This window comes from Brienomyrus brachyistius, unplaced genomic scaffold (assembly GCF_023856365.1).
Source record: "Brienomyrus brachyistius isolate T26 unplaced genomic scaffold, BBRACH_0.4 scaffold63, whole genome shotgun sequence".
Taxonomy (NCBI): Eukaryota; Metazoa; Chordata; class Actinopteri; order Osteoglossiformes; family Mormyridae; genus Brienomyrus; species Brienomyrus brachyistius.
The window spans coordinates 330,614-352,978 of NW_026042338.1; the positions used below are offsets into that span (position 1 = coordinate 330,614).

The 22,365-nt window shown below is 45.4% G+C and overlaps 1 protein-coding gene across 1 annotated transcript; it reads right to left on the bottom strand.

Annotated features, from left to right (window-relative positions):
- Positions 1-9,117: 9,117 nt before the first annotated feature.
- LOC125725233 (G-protein coupled receptor family C group 5 member B-like) lies at positions 9,118-10,784 on the bottom strand. Its single transcript, XM_049002001.1, has 2 exons — positions 9,478-10,784; positions 9,118-9,178 (listed from the first exon to the last, which is right to left on the bottom strand). The coding sequence occupies exon 1, from the start codon at positions 10,430-10,432 to the stop codon at positions 9,521-9,523; it is 912 nt and encodes a 303-aa protein (XP_048857958.1). The 5' UTR covers positions 10,433-10,784; the 3' UTR covers positions 9,118-9,178; positions 9,478-9,520.
- Between the last annotated feature and the right edge of the window lie 11,581 nt (positions 10,785-22,365).

Below are 22,365 nucleotides of genomic sequence, written 5' to 3' on the forward strand. Positions count from 1 at the left end.
CATAGGACTGATTGAAAATAAGCAGACACAGCTGGGTACAATCCGGGAAACACACGTGGGTAAGCAGGGGGCGTGGCACACAGGAGGAGCCGACGAGCAGGGCATGACAACCACAGCAGTCACATGGACTAATGTTTCAAAACATTTTGGAAACCTGGGCTGAGGAATGAGTTTAGAAATGCTGCTGTATGAATTATTAAACCATTTGACCGGTTGGATAAATGTTAAAATGTTTTCTCAAAATATAAAAAGAGATAATCTTCTGTTTTGCGTCTCATTACAAGCAATCTTGTTTTTTGTTTTTATGTCACTCTAGTATTTGATATCTAATTTTCAGTCTTCTGGCAATATAATCTGGTGAATGGGGAAAGACTTCCAGCAGGGGCTCCGGTTTCCTCCCACAGTCCAAAAGTGCGCAGGGTAGGTTAATTGGCAAATCTGAGTTGTGAGTGTTTGCGCCGTGCAGAGTGTTGACTCCTGCCCAGGGTTGGTTCCTGCCTACGCCTGTTGTTCCAAGGACAGGCTCCGGTCCCCCCCGCGACCTCAGTTTGGCTTGCTGTCTCCCCGCTTGGTTTTCTTTGGTTTACGTCTTCACTAGCCCCCTCGTTGCTTTGACTTGTGTGTAAGTTATGTATGTCTGATTGTATTGCTGCATAGGGAGTGACTGCTGTTTTGTTTTGCAAGTGTGTGTTGGACTCTGTTTATTTGGTTAGGGAGTGAGGTGGAGTGTTTGTCTTTTGGTTTCCTTTTCTTTTGCACTTAGGTGAGATTAGCTGTGGGTCGCACTTGATAGTTGGGGATTTTGTTTGTTATTTTGGCTGTGGTCACTCCCAAAGTCTTTTGCACCGGGTTATTTGTTCAGTGTCATTATACATGAAAAAAAATAAAAATACAAAAAATATCCCTTTGCCCACTGGTGTTCCCTTCTTGCCCTCACCCTGTTTGTCCCTTTATCCCATTCCCCTTTCCCGTGAATACTGTTACACTCCAACCCTAGACAGGATATCATAACAGCATCTAACCTATTGTTTTAAAAGAGATGAGGGATATTATTCGTCGACCTTTTACTTTGCTATTTCAGAAATCCGTATCTGCCGGTGTGGTACCTTCTGACTGGAAGTATACACTGTAATAAAAGGCAATTTTTTTTCACAGTTTTAAACCATTTTATATCAGCCATTTTGACTACGGTATAATTATTTTTTTCCTCTTATGTTAAATGACAGTAAAGGTTTATCAAAACTACATTGCATAAACATATTTTTACGCACAGTTTGTAAAATAAAAGAAACCCCTTCAGTGAAACTGGTCAATTTCTTTTCTGTATTTTTACAGAAATTAAACTTATGGTCATATGCAGGGGCAGCATGGTGATGCAGTGGTTAGCACTGTTGCCTCGCACCTCTGAGACCCGGGTTCGAGTCTCTGCCTGGGTCACATGTGTGTGGAGTTTGCATATTCTCCCCATGTCGTCGTGGGGTTTCCTCCGGGTACTCTGGTTTCCCCCCCACAGTCCAAAAACATGCTGAGGCTAATTGGAGTTGCTAAATTGCCCGTAGGTGTGCATGTGTGAGTGAATGGTGTGTGAGTGTGCCCTGCGATGGGCTGGCCCCCCATCCTGGGTTGTTCCCTGCCTCGTGCCCATTGCTTCCGGGATAGGCTCCGGACCCCCCGCGACCCAATAGGATAAGCGGTTTGGAAAATGGATAGATGGATGGATGGTCATATGCTTTATCTGTAAAATTTTAATGGTTTTATTGTACCAACATGTGTTTTAGTAAATCGAAGGCACAACAGCTGTTTTCAATAATTTTGCTTTCATTAACTTTAATTTTACATTCAGTGTACATAAAATGTACATTGTTTTACTGTCATAAACCAGATGACCACCATAATTGTACTGTGTTGTTGGATATATACGAAATGGTTTGCATAGATCTAAGGTTATAAACATTAAAAAAACTTAAAATTAGAAAATTTAGACCCTATATTATAGGGAATATGCGAGTCATCGAATTGATATTGTAACGAACCCAAACTACAGTAGCGTCAGAGGCTGTAAACGGAGAACAGATCACCACCAGACTGCAGCTACAATTACAAAGATAATTTTATTCAGTACAATTCATGCAGCGACCCATCGGGTCGGATCTGGATTCACAAAGAGTTCGGTCCCGCTTTCTCCCCGTAGCACACCACCCCTTTTTAAGCGTGTGTTATTAACCCACGCTACCGCACAGTAAATCCCGCACCACACAACATCCCCATTAGGGCACGGCTCACCAATAGCACTGCAATGCACAGTAATCCCCACACTTCGGGCACAGGCAAGTGTTACGGGACCAGGACCGCCTACTGTATATAGTCCTGTCCCGACCCTAAGCGGTTACACTGCGCATTTAAAACACACAGAACACTCACACAATAAAGACATAGTTAAAAAAGAACACCCCCCTCCCCCCGAGGATCAGGACTCTCCCCCGGGGAAGGAACAATCACACCGGTCCGTCACCTAGAACGTCCCACAGAAAGGGAATTTCCCTCCCCCCCCCAATCCGTCCCTATGAGGGTGCCGCTACTCCCGTCTATCAACCACCCCGTCTAAGCAGTGGTCATAGCCTCCTACCCCCACTGTCCTGACTGTCCTCGCCCTACCACACCGGGAACTGTCCCTACAGCCCACTCTCTGGCTTCACAGCCAGCAGCCCTAAACGGCATACGAGCGGCACCTCCCTCCCGGACCCCACCCGTACGGTGCCTACCAGACCAAATCTCCCTAACGCGCCTCCCACTCCCTCTCTTAACCCCAGATCCCTCACAACCCAGGTGTAGCCACTTAATTAACTATTACCTTCCACGCCCATCCCTCACCCCCCACACATCAAAATTACACTCCCCCACCCTTAGGGCAGACTCGTCCTTGAGTCACAACATTTCATAGTCCTTGGACCATGTTGGTGGCCTCCTCTGACGTCGCAGACGTGACTTCTGAACTGGAGCCCCTTCCCTCCGTTCTTGTTCCTTGGCCCCATGCATAGCAGCAGGCCCATCGCTGTGTGGCTCTGGAGGGACCTTACGGGCTCGGCTCCGCCAGGTTCAGGTAGGCTGGTCCCCTTCCCCCTGCTGCCCTGGTCCAATTGCACTTGCCTCTTCTGGCCGATTCGCTGCCATTGCCCACACTTCTAGTCCTGGCACCCCCCCTCCATCTCGCCACCCTTTTCTACTAAGGGCCGTGGTTGCGGATAGCCACCACCAGGGGGGGAATCTCTTAGCTCAGGCAGGGTACCAACAGGCATCACTTGGTGTCTGCCCTCCTGATTGGCAGCCTCTGTTACAGTAGAGAGAAATGGTTTAAGTCGATTAAAATGCACCACCACCTCACTTCCCCCTTCCACTGGTACCACTCGATACAATACCTCCGTTATCCTTTCCACCACCTTATATGGACGCTTAAACCTCCTCTGTAACTTTGGACATAACCCCCGTCTTCTAGCCTTCCTCCAAACCCATACCAGTTCCCCCTCTGAATAGTACTTGACTTGCGCTCTAAAGTCATACGCTTGCTTCTGCTTACCCGAAGCTCTTGCCTGATGACATTTCACTGCTCCCACCACTGTGGACAATATGTCCCCTAGTCTGGCCACATATTCCGTTACAAAGGAAAATCTTTCCCCCTCGTTGAGATTCAACATAACATCCACTGGCAACACTATCTCTTGCCCAAAAACAACCTTGTACGGTGTAACCCCAGTACTAGAGTGAATACTACTCCTGTAAGCCATCATCACACAAGGCAACAAAACATCCCAATTGGACTGATTTTCCTCCACAAAGAGAGACAACATTGCCAGCAATGTCCTGTTAAACCTCTCAATCATCCCATCTGACTGGGGGTGATAAGCTGATGTCTTAGTCTTTTGAATGTTCAACAATTGACACACCTCGTTGAATAGATTTGATTCAAAATTTCGGCCCTGATCTGTATGGATAGAGCGAGGGGCCCCAAAGCGACAGACCCACTGCTCCGCCAAGACCTGGGCCACAGTGGAAGCTTCCTGATTAGGAAGAGGGAATGCCTCAGTCCATTTTGAGAAATAATCCCCAATGACCACAATGTACATATTCATCCCTGGAGTTACCGGTAATGGCCCTAAAATGTCCAATGCTACCCGTTCATATGGCCTAGCAGTTACAACAGACTGCAGCGGGGCACCTCCCTGTTTCCCCACCACTTTCCGGGAACCACAATCCACACACTCCCGACACAAGTGCTTAACATCCCCAAACCATCCCAGCCAATAATAGCGATCTTTCACCTTTGCTTGCAACTTTTGTATTCCCAAATGACCCCTAGTGGTAGCATCATGCAACTGCCTCAAAATTTCTGGCACCAAAGACTTGTCGATAACAACCTGGACTTGGTTTGCTGCATCAGAATGCAAAGGTGGATATCGTACCAACCTAGAACCCTGCACCTGATCCCACACTGATGCATATTTCCACAACTCATTTGGAGGCTGACTACCTGCCCTCCCTCCCTTCCTTTATAGCAAAAATCTCCCGCAGCTCAGCATCTCCTTGCTGATCCTGCCCCAGCTCATCACACTCCTCCTGACATGCCACTGCCTCCTGACACACCTCTCTCACAGCACATATCACCTCTCCCCCTTTTTCCTGGGTAGCTGGCGGTGAGTCTGAGGTTACTGGCAGAAAAGCGGGCACTCTAGAGAGGGCATCCGCATTAGCGTGTCCCCGACCCGGCCGATGCACTCTCTTATATTGGAAGCTGGCCAGCTGCTCCACCCACCTAGCCAACTGCCCCTCTAAACCTTGGAAATTATGCAACCATCTTAAGGAGTTATGATCTGTCCCAAAGACGAACTCCTTCCCCAACAAGTAGTATTTAAAATGTTTTATGAAGGTAACCATACTTAACTCCTTCTTGGTTGTTGCATATTTCCTTTCTTGTTTAGTCAAAGCCCTACTAGCATATGCTATCACCTGTTCCCGTCCCCCTTCTACCTGGGACAATACTGCCCCAATACCTGCATCACTCGCATCTGTATCTAATATAAAGGTTTTATTAGGGTCGGGGTAAGACAGGACTGCTACAGACATCAAACTAAGTTTGAGCTGTTCAAATGCTGCCTGACAAGCTTCTGCCCATGTAAACCGTCTGCCTTTCTCGGTCAGCTGGAGCAGAGGACGAGCAAGTTCAGCAAAACCCCGAATAAACCTCCTACAATAAGAGGCAAGGCCCACAAAACTCCTCCCCTCTGTCTGATTTTTAGGCACCGGCCACTGGCGCACAGCTTCCACTTTAGCCGGATCAGCTTTCACACCCCTAGCCGATATTATATGACCCAAATACTGCACTTCTGTGGCAAACAAGTTACAGTTCGCCGGTTTAACCTTCAGATTAGCCTGACGCAATTTCGTTATAACCTCATCCACATGGTCCAGATGTTCTTGAAAGGTACGGCCAAATATTATTGTATCGTCTAAGTACACCAAACAAGTAGTCCACTGAAGACTCGCCAACTCTAAATCCATGAGATGCTGAAAAGTTCTCAGACTGTTACACAGGCCAAAACTCAGCACATTAAATTGGAAAAGGCCTGACGAGTGATAAACGCCGTCTTATGCTTATCTTTTGGATCCACCTCGACTTGCCAGTACCCACTGGCTAAATCCAATGTAGAAAACCAGCAAGCCTTGCTCAAACTACCCAACGCATCATCAATTCGGGGTAAGGGGTACGTGTCTTTACGGGTAACATCATTCAATTTGCGATAATCAACGCAAAACCGAAGGCCACCATCTCGCTTCCGTAGCAGAACCACCGGCGCTGCCCAAGGGCTATTCGAGGGCTGAATGATGTTATTCTCCAGCATCTGCTTTAAGTGACCAGATACTTCCTCCTGCAAATGGAGGGGGACACGGCGGGGAGGCAACTTTACCGGCTTCGCCTCACCAGTATCAATGTTATACAACATCAGGCGAGTTCTCCCCAAATCTCCCTCTCCGGCACTAAATACAGACAAATTCTTCTGCAACGCGGTATAAATACCAGTCATATCGGATGAGGCAAACCCCTTCTGGTGCAATCAAAATATGTTACAAGCCTATCGACTGTCCAGGGCACAACAGAATCCTCCTCATCCTCACCCAGGTCTACATTCTCTGCTTTCCGACTCACCTCAATACCCGTATGCAAGGTACCTACCCTCATCCCCCCATCATTATATTACACTGGCTAGATGCCGAATCCAAAGGCTCCAACATACCCTCAAAAGCAGCCCCACCTGTATTCTCCACCTTACCAGCAATGATTGCCTCACTTCGAGGGGGGGGGGGGGATTACAGTATCTTCTGGAACCATGACGACCCGAGGCTTGTCCACATCTGCTGGCACAAGGAGAGGTAATAATTGACCCATAACCCGACACTCCTTCCTACCAAAATCCAACACCACCCCATATTTACTTGGAAAGCTTTTCATCCCCTCTTGCATCTTAGACACCGTGGTACGAAGCGATTTTACCTCCTGCCTTAACTCCTCTACCACCCCCAACAACACCTCCATTTGTTCATCCCTTTCTAATTTATGCTCCACCACTCCCCTCACTTTAACGTCAGGTGGCAAAGAAGTCTGCTCCAAACTTCTCAGCAACTCCATTTCAGAAGCAAGGTCAATGACATCTTCCAGCGTATTAGGCTTGGCACTACACAGGCTAACCCGAAAATCACCGGTAGCAAAATGCGTAATAAACTGGTCTCTTGCCTACAGATCACAAATCCGACGATCAGCCGTGGGATAAGCCCTAGCGGCTAATCTCCGTAAGGCGTTACCAAATTCCCTTGCCGTCTCGCTATGCAGGCGGCGACGGGCGGTAAAACTAGCTCTATTCCAATCACTACTATCACCAGGTTCAAAACACCTTGCCATAGCCGCTTTTAACAACCCATAATTACTTTTAGCCTCACTCGGCATCCCACTATACATCTCTCTAGCACGGCCAGACAACAGCAAAGACATAAACTTAATTTTCAGAGACTCATCCCACCTGTTTACCTCAGGCGCCAGATAAAATTGTTCCGACCAGTCAGACCACTCACGCCCCACACCATTAAAAGTTTCCGGTATAAATATTGGGTGAGCAGGGGGGGCCACCGGGAGATTGAGAAAACACTCTCTACACGTATAACAGGACAATCAGCGCCCTCATAATTAGGAGATTGTACACTGTCCTCCGCCTCCGATATGTTAAAGCTAATTCTAGGTTTCTAAACGGAAAAACCACAAAGGAAAGAAATGATCCCACCAGTCAGACCTACAGTGTGAGGTGTAGAGCTGGGTGGCGTTCGATGCCATTGGCTTTAGATAAACTGAACTGTCAGCGCTGTCACTCTAGCTTCACCATCCCTTGTGGAACTGGAGTGCTGACATTTCAGGGACTCCCCATGCCTGCATTCCCACTTGCCTCTCCCTCCTACTTATGCTGCCATTGCCATATCTGCCGGAGCTTGCACTTTGCACTTCATATTGCACTCACCTAACTGTTAGCACTGCCTATAGTCTCCCCTATACTTTGACTAATTGCACATTTTATTTCCCCAACTCCTCCTGGGGTGTGCTGCCTGGAGACCTCAATCTATCAAGATTTTCAGCACACCCTGCTACATGTGACATGTACCCATGACGTCCTTGCATCCAGCTCGCGTTCTGCCTGTGCCATCTTCCATGTATGACCCGCTGCCTAATTACTTCTGGTTGCCTGGCGATTGGAAGGAGAGTCGGCACGGGCTTGTCATCACCTCCCTGCTCCCCGGTTGTGCCTCAAATCCTGTGATTTGGACAATGTGACTTGGCACTTAGCCATCTCTTCTATTCGACTCTCCCTGCCGGCCCCTGGAGGTTGGGCTCCCCCTTTGAGTCTGGTCCCTCCCAAGGTTTCTTCCTTCTAGAGAGTTTTTCCTTGCCACTGTCACCTATGTCTTACTCACTGGGGGCTTTGGGTGGGGATGCTGTAAAGCGCTTTGAGACAATGTATTGTTGGGATAACGCGTCATACAAAAATAAATTTGTTGTTTTTCTGTTTTAAAACCAAATGGGAAAACCGTAAAATCACCTTTTTTTGTTTCTTTTCTATGAGTAAAATCAGATCTAACAGATACCAGAGATGTAAGATACAGCCTAATGTGAACTTTATCTTAATTTTACAACATTAACAGTCCCAGTCATAAGCTTGGAAACACCCACCCTTAGAATGGTGTATTTTTGTAATATTTTCTACATTTTAGGATAAAATATGAAGCCTGATTTTTTGTTTTCTGCTTTTCGCTTTTTCCCCTTCTGACAGAAAAACCAAAAAACGCTGCTGTTTAGTTTTTCTGATTTCGTTTTGGACTGGAAAACCCAAGGACAAACGATACATGGACTTTTTGCATTTGTTTGGCTTTAATGTGTTTGATATAAACCTAGAGTTGAGAACCTACAGATGTGTGTGTTTGTATGAGTAATCCATCCATCCATCCATCCATCCATTTTCCAAACCGCTTATCCTACTGGGTTGCGGGGGGTCCGGAGCCTATCCCGGAAGCAATGGGCATGAGTCAAGGAACAACCCAGGATGTGGGACCAGCCCATCGCAGGGCACACTCACACACCATTCACTCACACATGCACACCAATGGGCAATTTACCAACTCCAATTAGCCTCAGCATGTTTTTGGGCTGTGGGGGGAAACCGGAGTACCCGGAGGAAACCCCACGACGACATGGGGAGAACATGCAAACTCCACACACATGTGACCCAGGCGGAGACTCGAACCTGGGTCCCAGAGGTGTGAGGCAACAGTGCTAACCACTGCAGGACCATGCTGCCTGTTGTATGAGTAATATAATGTAAAAATTTAATTCTATTTTATGTCCAGTACAAAAGGCAAGCATATCATACAGGTAAAACACCCACATTTAAAAAATGTTTTCATGAAAGTCTGTAACAGTAGAGTGAAGGAACTGACCAGTGGCTGGGCAACTGATATATGGTATGATGATGACCATTGAATGTTTCTCAACTTTTTAACCCTAAAAAAACACACCACTTCCAGAGATGATGATATATATATATTATTTATTTAAAATGTAATGTTTCCTGGGGGCTGGGGAGGACACCTGCAGGAGAGAGACAGATATTGATCATGTAAACATCCTTCAGCAGTGCAGTAGTCATACTTCACATTTTTTTTTGGGATTGTTGGGGGGGGGGGGGGGGCACATGCAGCCATGGTACCTAAGCTCTGCTCAAGTGAGATCTGAGTTACAGGGAAAGGTCAATAGGCCTTGTTTATATGCTGCTGTTCCACAGACTTCCAGTAGGGGCTCCATGTGAGGAAAGAGCGAGGGCTATGCTCTCTCTCAAGTACACACAGAGTCACAGAGTAGGTCAAAGAAGCGAAAACAAAGTACCATACCTGAGTTGTTGTCACTGAACACGAAGCCCTGGTTTGCTCCAAACTACAGGTGAGAAAGGCCCTCCTCTAAATTGGCCTCTCTCATGCGGGACGGGGGCCGTAAGGTGGCGTGGACCTCAGGAGCAGCGTGCAGCAGTATGAGCAGCCATGCCTGTGCCAGCAGCACCACTGCCTGTACCCGGTTGTCCCATGTTGGGGACAGGCCAAGCGCCGCGTTGCCATACAGGCAGAAGGTGATCCAGGCCACCCACAGCAGGACTGAGGCCAGGCAGGTGATGAGCAGCCACGTGGTCCTGCACCTCCACCGTGGCTGCTGCCTCCACAGACTGCAGGCCGCCCCCACCAGTGCTGCCAGGAGCAGGACCAGCACATAAGTGGTGGCCAGCGCAAAGTCCAGCGGCTGGTAATCACAGGCTGGCTGGCACGTGGACATCGTGGCTAGAAGGATCCACTCCGGATCCACCACGGCCAAGGCCACCGCCAGCCCCATCAGTTGACCTGTGCTGGGGCTATGAGCACCTTGTCCCAACCGGCGCAGTCGCAGACCCTGGAACACTAGGCAGCTATTGCAGATAGCAAGCAACACCCCCCTCAGGACACGCCGGGCGAAGCAGAGGCTCTCTTGGTGCTCAGCGATGTATCCCAGGCTGAGGCCACAGAGCCCAAATATGGCAGCGAGCAGCAGGAGTAGCGGCGCCACCCCGCTGCGCTCCTCAGCCTCTGTGATCTTCCGCAGGCGACACAGTACCACCAGGAGCAGGATCAGCGAGGCGAGGGCCGCCGCCGCTGCCGCCACCACCACCACCAAGCCCCACACCGCATCCAGCTCACACAAGGCCGTGTAGGGCCTTGTCAGGATGGAGCCGGATCCGCAAGGCGAAGCTTCGTCCCATGAAGAGCTGCCCCCCACCAGGGACAGGACGAGGAAGGTGAAGAGATTGATAGAGGGAGCCATCACTGGCAGGGAGAGAGAAAGGAATCATTTAATGGGTTGAAGAAGTATTAGTCCATTAAACGCAATGTAGCCTGCTGCTGTGCAGGACACATCACAGGCGACACGCTGAGCATGCTGACAACTGAGCAATGGACTTCTACAGTGTGAGACTACATGCACTTTCTTAAAAAGCAGTAATCAATGCCATGCCAACCAGCTGAACAACTTCACAAGCAAATCGGCACATTATATAGGCCACCATAGTTATAAAAATTAATTATTATTTAAAAATTCAGGGGTCTCAAACAAATTACTGTATCTGGCCGGCCGATATCAGAGAAAAATTAAAACCATGTAATGTCATTCCAGCGCAATTGACACCCGCCAGTCTGCACGTTTTGCGGTCGGTAGTTTAGCATCTCCCAGCGTTTTTTTTAGTTTAAGACCTTTGATCTAAGTGAAGTATACATTTTGAAGGGGAGGCCTTATCTTCACTGTCAATGTCTTTCAGCTTCACTTGCTCTTACAACACGTACGATGCACTCACGAATCGTTTGTGTTTGCTTCTCCCTTATCAAACAGATTATTTATAAGCGGTGCATCATGACGTAGTACTGCATTTTTTACGTAATGGAACGCTAACGTTCTAAATAGGGTGGGGGCATTAAGTGTCATCCTTTTTGTGTTTACTTTTGAAAAATTGAGATATAACCTTTAAAAAGCACGGATATAATGTAAGAAACTTTTTAAAAAATAAATACAAATAAAAACGAGCAAATGCATTCAATCTCATTTCTTGTAGCTAGTGCTGGAAACTTTGGTGGACACCAATAACGATATATTTTTGTCCAGTAATATTACCAATACCTAATGTTTGTCCAAACCCATGCAGCGCTCTAAGAAACATATCGTGGTGAAAGTACCACTCCTGACTATATATATACATTTATGAATGCATTTGACTGTGTGTGTGTGTGTGTGTGTGTGTGTGTGTGTGCGTGCAAACTGACAGACTGAGAAAATGAATTCAGAAGTTTTGTCTTGCTAAAAGTAAATTCTTTTTTAGAGAAAATTAGTCACAAACGAAAACAAAAGAAACTGATGGATTTTTCTCTCATTTCTTTTAAGAGAAGCAATAATAAAAGAAGACTTTTATTTTAATTTATATAAAGAATAACAATCTGCCATTCTTTGCGGTCCCTTTTGCCAAGTTTAATGCCCTTTCTTGTCAATGACCATCATGAGCCTGGTATCAGTTCACACACACACACACACACAAACACACACACTCACAAGCAGGCAGGACAACCTCCCAGATGCCACTCTGAGAAGTGTAATTGGATTGGATTGGATTGGAAAAGCCCTTTATTGCTGATGCAATATACCATGGCACCAGTCACAAGTACCGGTGAAGAGCAGGCCATCAACCGACCTTACATATACACAGACATCACAGTAGGGGGAAGACCGGCCGGGAGACAGGGGAAGTGAGAAGAATAGAAACAAGATAACATGGTGGGAGAGGAGGAGAATAAAAAAACACCCCCCAGATTGCACTCCAGTAGGGAGTACATTGTGGGAACCGAAAAAAACACCTCAGCAACATAAGCACATGGGCACTACACCTTACATAAAAATGACACGACTTGCAACGGGTAGGGGAAAGGGGGTGTGGAGGTGACCCAGCAGAGACAGACAGCCATCCGGTCCTGCTGCCATAGAGACGGCGCTGGTCACAGACCCGCCTGTTCACGCTGGGGGTATGAAGCGGCGAAGGCGTGGGATGGGGGGAGGGTAAGTCCTTGGGATTGGGGGAGAGGAATGCAAGAGAGTCTCACTGCCTTGTTCTTCTGGGGGAGTTGTTAGTTCCAGCAGCAGCCTTGGCCAAGGCCAGTGCTGATATGGGGGAGCCAAATACTTGATAGAATAAGGTTGTTTGGGTTTCCATGCGAGGAGCTGAAATTTCCAGCTCCTCTAATGTCCACGCTGATCTCCGCCATCCAATAATTTTTGCAAAGCTGTTAGCTTCTCCATGATGTTATCCAGTTTGCGATCCATTTGCACAGTCTGCACAGTCTGAGTGCTAACAGCTCTGCCCACTCCATCAATCATTCCGGCCAGCCTAGTGGGGCTTTGAGAGGCTGTCACCGTCTTCTTCAATCTTTGATAAACCAGGGCAATGCTTAAGCCAATCAGCATAATACCTGTAATCATGGTTCCGAATAAGTAGATGTCTTCAATGTCCTCCACGGAAAGAGCTGCCAGGCACACGACCCTCCACCGCTCCCATCCGTCCATCGTGTAGCCAGCTGCGTACGTTCCTGCAGGACAGTCAGGTTCCCCCGACCCTAGGCTTCTCGTCGAGAAGATGGTGTCAATTGCGTTGAGAGACCAGCTGATCAAATCCATAATTTTTCGTGGTTTGGAGAGCAGGGCTGAGAGAGTCTCTCAAGTATAAGACAGTAGACTAGACGAGACGAGAGGAGCGAAGCAGGGAAGATAAGGGGAGGGAGAGGGAGAGAAGTGCGACCGCCTCCGTTGAGAGCCAGAGAGAAAGTTTGTGTTTGTGATCGTGGTTAATGATGGGGATTAAATCAGGCGATGAAGACAGCCAGGTTACAATTTCATCACCTTCCAAGCTGGTTTTAAGGTGATGTCATGGTCTGTGCCTATTCTTGAAGTTTCAACTTGTGAGCCTTATGCATTGTATTAAGCTGATGTCTTTGTCAAAGTACGCATGAAAGAAAATAAGAGTATTTTACTGGGGAACGAGGATCATGACTACAGACTGTAGTGTGTCTGGCTGTAGTACCAACAGCAAGAAAATCCCAGATAGAAAACTTTAAACCCAAATCTAAGTTTGTTCTTAGGTCCTACAGGCTTGTTGGCTCAGGGTGTCGTGCTCTTAACATCATGGCTGAGCTCTGCATGTGATATGCATGTTCTGCTGCTTGTTTCCTTGTGCCTGTGTGTGTCTGTGTCTGTCAGTGAGTCCTATGATGCACTGACCTTCTTGGCAGAATATTCCCCTTCCTTACAGTATGTCCTATTGTGACTCCCCTATGATCCTGTACTGAATAGATTATAAAATGCATGGACATAATCAAATGCCACATCTTCCTTAACTATTCATTTAACATTTTTTAAATGATTTATTTTTCCACTTTTACGTTTAGTGGTCACTCCATAAGAGCTGTCCTTTAACGTGCTGCGCAGTGTCCCTGGATGCTTTGCAGTCCACTGCAAGGCTTGGTCTTGAGGAGTCAATTCATTATGAAATGACTCCCAGTCTGAGCTGTGAGCTAATGCACAATAACCAGAAGCCAGGTAGTGACTCTTGGTTGTTGTAGTTGTTCTCTTCTGACCAGGGAGGTGTTCCACTAAGCAGGATTTCTCAGTTAGCGGAGTTAACTTAAGCTAGAAGTCATGATTGTTCAATAGGAATGCTCCTTACCTTTTATTGGACAATTATGAGTGAGCCAGTGTCTTGTTTAATAAGAGAAAATCTGTATCCATCTTCTGAATTATTCTGAATTATTCTACTTCTAAACAAACAGTTATCCTCAGAGGCAGCATAACATCCTGGCAACTGCTCAATGCAGCATTGAAAAGCACTACAGAGAGTAATGAGCTCACAGATGTAATGAGCACAGAGCATCACCAGCACGCTGCTCTCAGCAGTTGAGGACATTAATTTTTCCCCACAGAATACTCTGCTTGTGTAGTGTTTGTACTTGGCCTGATACTGAAGGGGCATAAGTGATAATTAAGTGACATGATAATAAAGTGCATTGCTGGGTGTCTCTTTGCCAATCTCGCATGAAACAGTACTGTGATGCAAGACAGGGAGCTCGCACTCCCTCATTCAGAGAAGGGCACAGAGTGCGGCTGTGGAAACCAGCGCATGTGCAAAAAGGGCATTAGAAATTCTCTGCACCCATCGAGACCCATCCTGGCTGACGGGAAAGCATGGCATGCTGCCCATTTGGCCTCAGTACCCAGTGGACTTCCCAAATTTCCAGCCCTGCCAAAGACTGGTCCTGAAAGAACAGTTGAGCTTGGAATGGCCTAAGGAACTGGAAGCTGTGCAGCCAGGGCACACAAACCATCATCGGCTCAAAGACTATGGAACTTCACAGAATTAAACAAAGAAATGAAATGCATGTTCTGAGCGTGATTTTCTGGTTAGAAAGAGATACCTTAAAGGAAAAGAGAGATTCAGTGTAAAATATATAACAGTTGTTCATAGATCCTCTTACTGTGGTCCTCAGTGAATGGAACATTTCTAATTGTAATTGATTTTTGTTGGAAGCAAAACAGGCAGTTCATAGTGAAAAGGTTGTGCAGTTACAGGAAGGCACAAGCACAATGTGTTTTGTTGAACTTACATTATTGTTTTGTCTGGGGTGTAGTGACCTTAAAGGAAGAAATGTTACAGGTAAGGCGTGTGTCATGCCTGGCTCGTCCGCTCCTCGTGTGTGCCACGCCCCCTGATTACCCGCGTGTATTTCCCTGATCGTCTCCAGCTTTGTCTAGTTACTTTGATTAGTCCTGTGTATTTAAGTCCTGGTCTCCCCGGTTTCCCTTGTCCGTCATTGATGTTTGTAGGTGTGCTATGTTTTCCAGTCCTCGTTCGCCCATTAAATCCCTGGTTTTGCCCCGACTTCACCTGTCTGCCTGCTATTTCCACGCCTGCCCGCACGATCGCCGCTTCGCCCGACCGCGATCGTGACAGCGTGACTTTTATAGAATACAGTGCTGCTGCAGGAAGAAGAATACATAAGTAAAGGGGGGATGTTGCGTTCAGTTAGTAATTGTTCTGTTTTCCATATTACTGTATGTCACAAGAGGGTGCTGTAAGGCTGTTTGATTCGACTTCAATTCCTATTCCAAGAGTCAAGAATGGATAGTTGATCCCAGGCAGCAGTTTTCCAGATTATCAACTTCAAAAACTTAAATTTATGAGAGAAAAAAACTCTTTGTAAAATTAAGAAGTATATAATACTATGAATGACAAGGGGTCTTTATACTTTTCATTTAATTTTATTAAGTCAATCTTTTGCTGGCAAGTATACCTTCTAAATTATATACATAACAGTACAACTGCATTATTTGTGTTTTGTATACACACTTCATACAAAGCAAAAGGTTATGGCGGCTACTTCATTAATAGTGTTTCTTATTGATACTTTACAATTCCGTTCTATTGCCCAACTCCCAAAGGATCATACATTTTTATTAAAACATAGTAGTCTACGGAAATGTCAATACTAATCATACATTTCAGTGACATAACTAAATAGACATATGTTGACACACAGACACAGATAAAAACAATTAAACTCCCTCTATGTTAAAATGACATGTGACACACGTCCTCAATGTTAAAATCCATGAGTGTAAAAAATGACCATCGTTGCTAATGTTATATCTCAGGTCTCAGATTACTTCGTTAAGTGTTAATTAAACTGAAAAAAAATCACAGAAAAAGGCAAGCTTATTTGCTGACATTTAGTAACCGACAAGCTGATTAAGGAGGACTAAACCTGTACCTGGCTTTCCTGTCAGCTCCTTGGGGATGGCTAATCTTCAAATTTTATTACAAATACTACAACTTTATTTTGTGCCTTGCTTAAAGTAAAATATCTCCAGACTACTAAATACCGCGTTAATGGTGACATTTTTAAACTGATTCGCTTCTTTCGCCTCACTCTTCTCTATGTGACGGGTGGGCGTGGTTGATCTAGCCGGCTCCCGATTGGTGGGTATTCGGTAGCTCCTGTGTCATGTGACTGGTAGTAGCGTAGGCAGCACCGCCATAGATTTGAAACCCTGTGTGCCTCGTTGGGCGATACGCGATGTTGGCATGGTAATTGTGAAATAGAGGAAATAGAGGATTCATAGATATGACTTAGTGAACCGACTATTTTCGAAACTGCAACAACATGAGGAATGTTAAAACTAGAAAACAGGGAACCACATTTCACAGGTAAAAACATCTGCGGTACGGTCAAATAAGATACATAACATGTTTACTAGCCTGTGACACTGACGGGATACTAGCATTAGTTTTTGTTGAGAATACTATGAGCAGTACTACATAAATTTGGCGGGGGGGCAGTAGTGGTGGGCTTGTTTATTTATTCTACATAATTGTAAGATATAAATGCGTTAATTAGTAAAGAAGTTATGGCTAAAAGATCTTTCCATCTACACCCTGACATGTTGCTTGTTTATGTCTAATTACCGCTCCAAGATGGTGGCGCTGCTGACACGTTGTGGAAAAGCGAGGTGAGGCATCTAGGCTTTCAAATTCATGAGCACCACGATGTACTTCGTTTAAATGGGAGGTTGTTAGGTTGAAGAAACTGTTAGTAATCATTTGTTATCATTTCTGTATAATCAGCAATGAGTGTAAATATGTATATACATTATTTTGTTTTACTTTACCTTCATACTTTAGATTATATTAGTTTACACGTATCCTGAGCACGTGTTTAAGTAGTTGTCCACCTAAGTAAAACCAGAACTTCTTCTTACTCTCACAGTCTTTTCTTTGTTCTCACTCCAAGACCCCTGCCCCCCATTGACTATAAATAAAGGTGCCAAGGGGAACCACCCTTTGTAACACATTCCTTTGTAGCCTAGCATGCAGAGAGTGTGGTTACCCTTGTGCAAGTAAAACTCTAAGTGTGTTGTCTCGTAATTAATGGTGTGTACAGAGTTGGAGTGGAAAGCCTGTCGCTTTCTCCAACATATACTGTACTGTAGTTTGGTCCTGTGTGCAGAGTTGGAGTGGAAAGCCTGACGCTTTCTCCAACATATAATTTGGTCCTTCGAGCCGGATACGAGGACACCTGACGACATCGCCAGCACGCCGAGAGGAGCGACACTGAAGCCTGCCGGCAGCCACTCGGAGACGGGTGCAAGAAAGACCTGTGACGTGAATTCGTCATCAGGCCGGTGGTTAGAACTGCGCTCGACGTCTGGTGATGTCTGACGGACCTCGGTGGCGGAACACAGGCACACAGGACAGGTGAGACAACAAAGGTTATTCAGCGAAATAACCGGGTCAATTGACGTGGGTTAGGCTTAGCCGTAATTAAGCAGAAAAGGGGTTAGGCTTAGCCGTAATTAAGCAGAAAAGGGGTTAGGCTTAGCCGTAATTAAGCGAAATATGAACATGCATGTATTGTGTGAATGACTGGACTAAGACTGTTATAGAGGCTTAGAGTTGCTTCTGTCAGTCCATTTCTTATTTTGCCTGGTGGGAAAGAAGTACTGGTGATTGAAGGATCAAGGACGGGTTTCATCCCTGAAAACCGATACCGCTGCACGAACAGCGTGTAGTAGAAGGCCGTATTGGTGTCCTCCCATATATCTCGTACCAGTGAATTTCCACCCAGGACCTGTGTAGTGCGGAGACGGGAAAGAAAAAAAATGGGAAAGAATCAGAGTAAGAGGATTGAACTAGAGGGAGATGAGAAGTTTATGGAAGGATATAAACCAGGTTCAGGACAAATAAGTAATCAGAGGTGGAGAAAAAAACATGGGTTTGAAGGGAAACTCCACACTCCAGATATCTTAAAATTACAAGGAAATTTAAGACTAGAAATGTTACAAACCTTGAAGAAAGGAAAATTGGAGAAAAGGAAGAAAGAATATAAGTATTCAGATAATTGGTTGGAACAAAGTAAGTTAAGAGATATACGTAGAAAGCAGAAAAAGGATGATAGAAAGGATAAATTAACTGCAGCCGCTCTAGTCACTTTAGATGATGAGACGGTGGCCAAAATAAAACATAGAGAAAATAGACCACCAACACCACCACTATTGCCTGCCCCTATGCAACCCGTAGATAGAAGGGAAATAAAACAACCATCAGCTACGGGCACAATACCAAAGAAGCCATCAGCTCTTCCTTCTTCCCCCATTATAACTAGGAGTAGAGATCCTACGTTATACCCTGTGCGCGATCTAGCTACTGCTAAGGTTCGATGGCATCCGCGAAATGAAGGCATTGATATTGATAGTGAAGAGGAAGAAATAGAATTACAATGCCCCCTAGTGGAGGTGGCAAACCCTAATAGAGAGCCAGATGGAGGACCTGAAACAATGTTAGTCTATAGACCATGGACAGCTGAAGATAGAACGGCAGCATTAAAGGGAATACCTCCTGTTGATGAAGGGGTACCAGAATTTTGGACAGCAATATTGGAACTACAGAGCAGTTTCCACCTGAATGGTAGAGAAATGTTCCAATGTTTAAGACAGCTGTTCAATCATAAATGGGGAAGAGTAGCAGGAGACTTTACTGGTCATGGACCAGACAATCAACCACTTGCACATAATTCACAAGCTCTGCAACAGAGTATGCAGCAATTACATGGAAGGATAGAGACAGTGTTTATGAGATGAGCAGATTATGGCAGAATTGCACAATGCAAGCAAAAAGATGGAGAAGAGCCAGAGGATTTTATGGATAGGATGAGAGTGGTGTTTAGAGGGAATTCAGGAATTCCTTATAATGAGGAAAATGGAGGAGTTTATCAGCAACAGTTAAAACGTGCGTTCATCACAGGGCTAAAACCTGAACTGAAGAGATACATAGATAAACATTGGGTACATCAGAATACTGGTTCAGTACAGCAAGCCCTAGAATATGCCCAACACGCCCATACAGCACAAAAACAGAAATCAGACGCAGTGTTTGCTGCTAATGATACTGTTGCAATAATACATATGAATCCTCCGGGGAGGGGAGGGTTCAGAGGAAGGTCACGAGGCCGAGGAAGGGGGAGAGGTGCTTTTAGGAGCAATCAGCGAAATTTATTACAGCAAGATAACACTTGCTGGACATGCGGAAAACTTGGGCACTTAGCTAGGCAATGTAGAACCAAGTTTATAAACAACCCAAATTCCACAGAGAATCAATGACAATTAGCCTGTGAACTATCAAAAGAGCCAGATAAGCTGCAAAAACAGGATGAGACAGAAGAGATAGATTTGCAAGCAGTTTGCCAACTGCTAGCACTAAAACAACTTGAAGAACTGCCAAAACGAAGGCTTATTATAAATGGGAAAATATATGAATGCCTATGCGATACAGGAGCCTGTAGAACAGTGTTAACCACTAGCCCTCCAAGGGTCACCTTTTCTTCGTCCTCCATAAATATCCGAACTGCAGGAGGCCAAGCTGAAAGTCATCAATTGACAAATCCAGTTAGCATAAAAGATGAGGAAACAGAGTTAGAATGTCACGCCCAAGTGCTAATAAGCCCTTCATGTCCAGTCAATCTGTTAGGAAGGGATCTTATGATACAAATGGGTATTAGTGTGATTGCAACACCCACTGGCATGAAGGCTATAGTAGAAAAGCAAACTTTCGTGATACATGGCATGTCAGCTCCACAGTATTATTGGTCCCTAGATCTGGGGGGGACAGCACAGACACGTGAAATATTGAGAAAAACTAGAGAAAAGCAGTCCCCTAAACAAACCCAGTTCATGCCTGGTGATGCCTTACACGTCACTATGTGGTACAAAGGCACCCCAGGACCAGATTATGCCTATGACAAAACGTTTCATGCCCTTCAAGACACTTGTATCACCTTACAACATATATATGTTAACTCCACTACTGGCTTTTCTGCTGCTTCAGTCATCTTATCTAATAAACAACAGGCTGTGTTCAGAGGGGAAACACCACACGTATCTCTATCAAAACCACCTCAGATGCAGTGGAGGGACGTAGAGATGTTCTTACGAGATTCCATGCACAGTTACAATGACTACCAACCCGTACCTGGCTCCTTTTGGAGCTATGACAAAAAACACAATGTGTGGCGGTTTCCTTTGGGATGGAGAGTTCAAACCACTCTCACCACACACTTGCAGGACCCAACCAGACAAATTTTTCCAACCCTGGAGGAGGGATCATGTCCAGATCTAGATCGCCTCCCGGAAGGGTTGTGGTCGTCCTCCCCCACTGATGTAGGACTGGTAAAGGGGTTCCCACCTTACAAAGTAATTGTGAAATCAGAACACCGCCCGGTAGTTAGACAATACCCGTTAAAACCTGAAGCAGAGAAAGGTATAGCCCCTGTAGTGCAGGATATGTTGGCATCAGGAATATTGCGAGAGGCTCCTGAGGCCACTTGCAATACTCCTATATTCCCCGTCCAGAAGGGACATACAGGGAAATGGCGCATGGTGCAGGATTTAAGACCAGTAAATGAAATAGTACAACATGCTGCACCAGATGTGCCTAATCCACACCTTTTGTTAAATTCCTTGTCCCCTGACAAGAAGTATTTTTCAGTAGTGGATCTGAGTAATGCCTTTTTCTCAGTACCACTACATCCTGATTCACAACACTTATTTGGTTTCACTTATAAAGGACATAAATACACATACACTAGACTCCCTCAAGGGTTTTCAGAAAGTCCACATGTATATACAATGGCATTACGCTATTCAATGAGTTCCTGTAAAATATCATCCCATAGTCAAGTGCTATTGTATGTAGATGATATATTAATTGCTTCAGATACAAAACAGCATTGCAAAGAAGCCACACTGTTAGTGTTACAGCATTTGTATGATACAGGACATAAAGCATCAAAACAAAAATTACAGTATTGCAGAGAGGAAGTTATATATCTTGGACATAAACTCTCCCAACAAGGTCGATCATTATTAGAAACTAGAAAACAGGCAATACAAGAGGCACCAAAGCCAAAGACTAAACAGCAAATGATGTCCTTCTTAGGACTTTGCAATTATTGCAGGGAATGGTTACCTGATTATGCTGCACTCGTTCAACCTTTACAAACCCTGATTTATGGGAAGGACATGGCACTGAAAGATAAAATTCAGTGGACAAAAGAAGGAGAATTGGCATTCACAAACTTAAAAATGATGTTACAAACTAATGTGACACTTGCTCTGCCAGATTATCAACAACCATTTACCCTATGTGTTGATGCAAATCAAGGGTATATGAAGGCAGTATTAACACAGCCATTCGGCGCAAAAGAGAGGCCATTAGCGTTCTATTCTAAACGATTAGATGCAGTGGCAGCTGGTTTTCCGCAGTGTTTGCAGGCATGTGCAGCTGCTGCAGAAGCAGTGAAATTATCAGCAGAATTAGTGTTGTGTCACCCACTCACTTTGAAGGTGCCACATTCAGTTTCCTTAGTTTTACTGCAGACGCCACTGCCATTCCTCACACATGTTAGACATCTGACCCTAGTCTCACTCCTGCTTTCACAGTCAAACATCACGATACAGCGATGTGGTCCTCTCAACCCTAGCACCCTTCTTCCGACAGCGGAATATGGAGAGCCACATTCGTGCAAAGCAGTTGTGGAAGAACAAACCAAACCAAGAGCAGATATTTTACAGACCCCAATACCAGATTCAACGGTTGTTTTTGTAGATGGATCAGCATCAAAAAATGACATGGGGAAGAACAAGGTCGGATATGCTGTAGTTACATCTACTGAAGTGTTGGAGGCCAATGCACTCCCCCCTGCTTGTTCAGCACAAGCGGCTGAACTCTATGCTGTAATTAGGGCATGTGAGCTCTTCAAAAACAAGCCACTTACAATATACACTGATAGTCAATATGTGTTTGGAGCTGTTCATCACCATGCAAGAGTGTGGAAAAATAGAGGATTCAAGACATCGCATGGAACATCTTTAACTCATACGAACCTATTACTCAGGTTGTTAGATGTTGTGCAATTACCAAATTGCCTTGCGATATGCAAATGTAAGGCACACCAAACTGATGCTTCCGCAATAGCTAAAGGAAACAGTTTTGCGGACATGACGGCAAAAAGTGCTGCACAAAAACAACCTGCCTTAAATGTTACAGATGTCTTGTTGATAGATAGTGATGTACTATGTGATGCACAGACTCATGCACCTAAAACAGAAATACAGAGCTG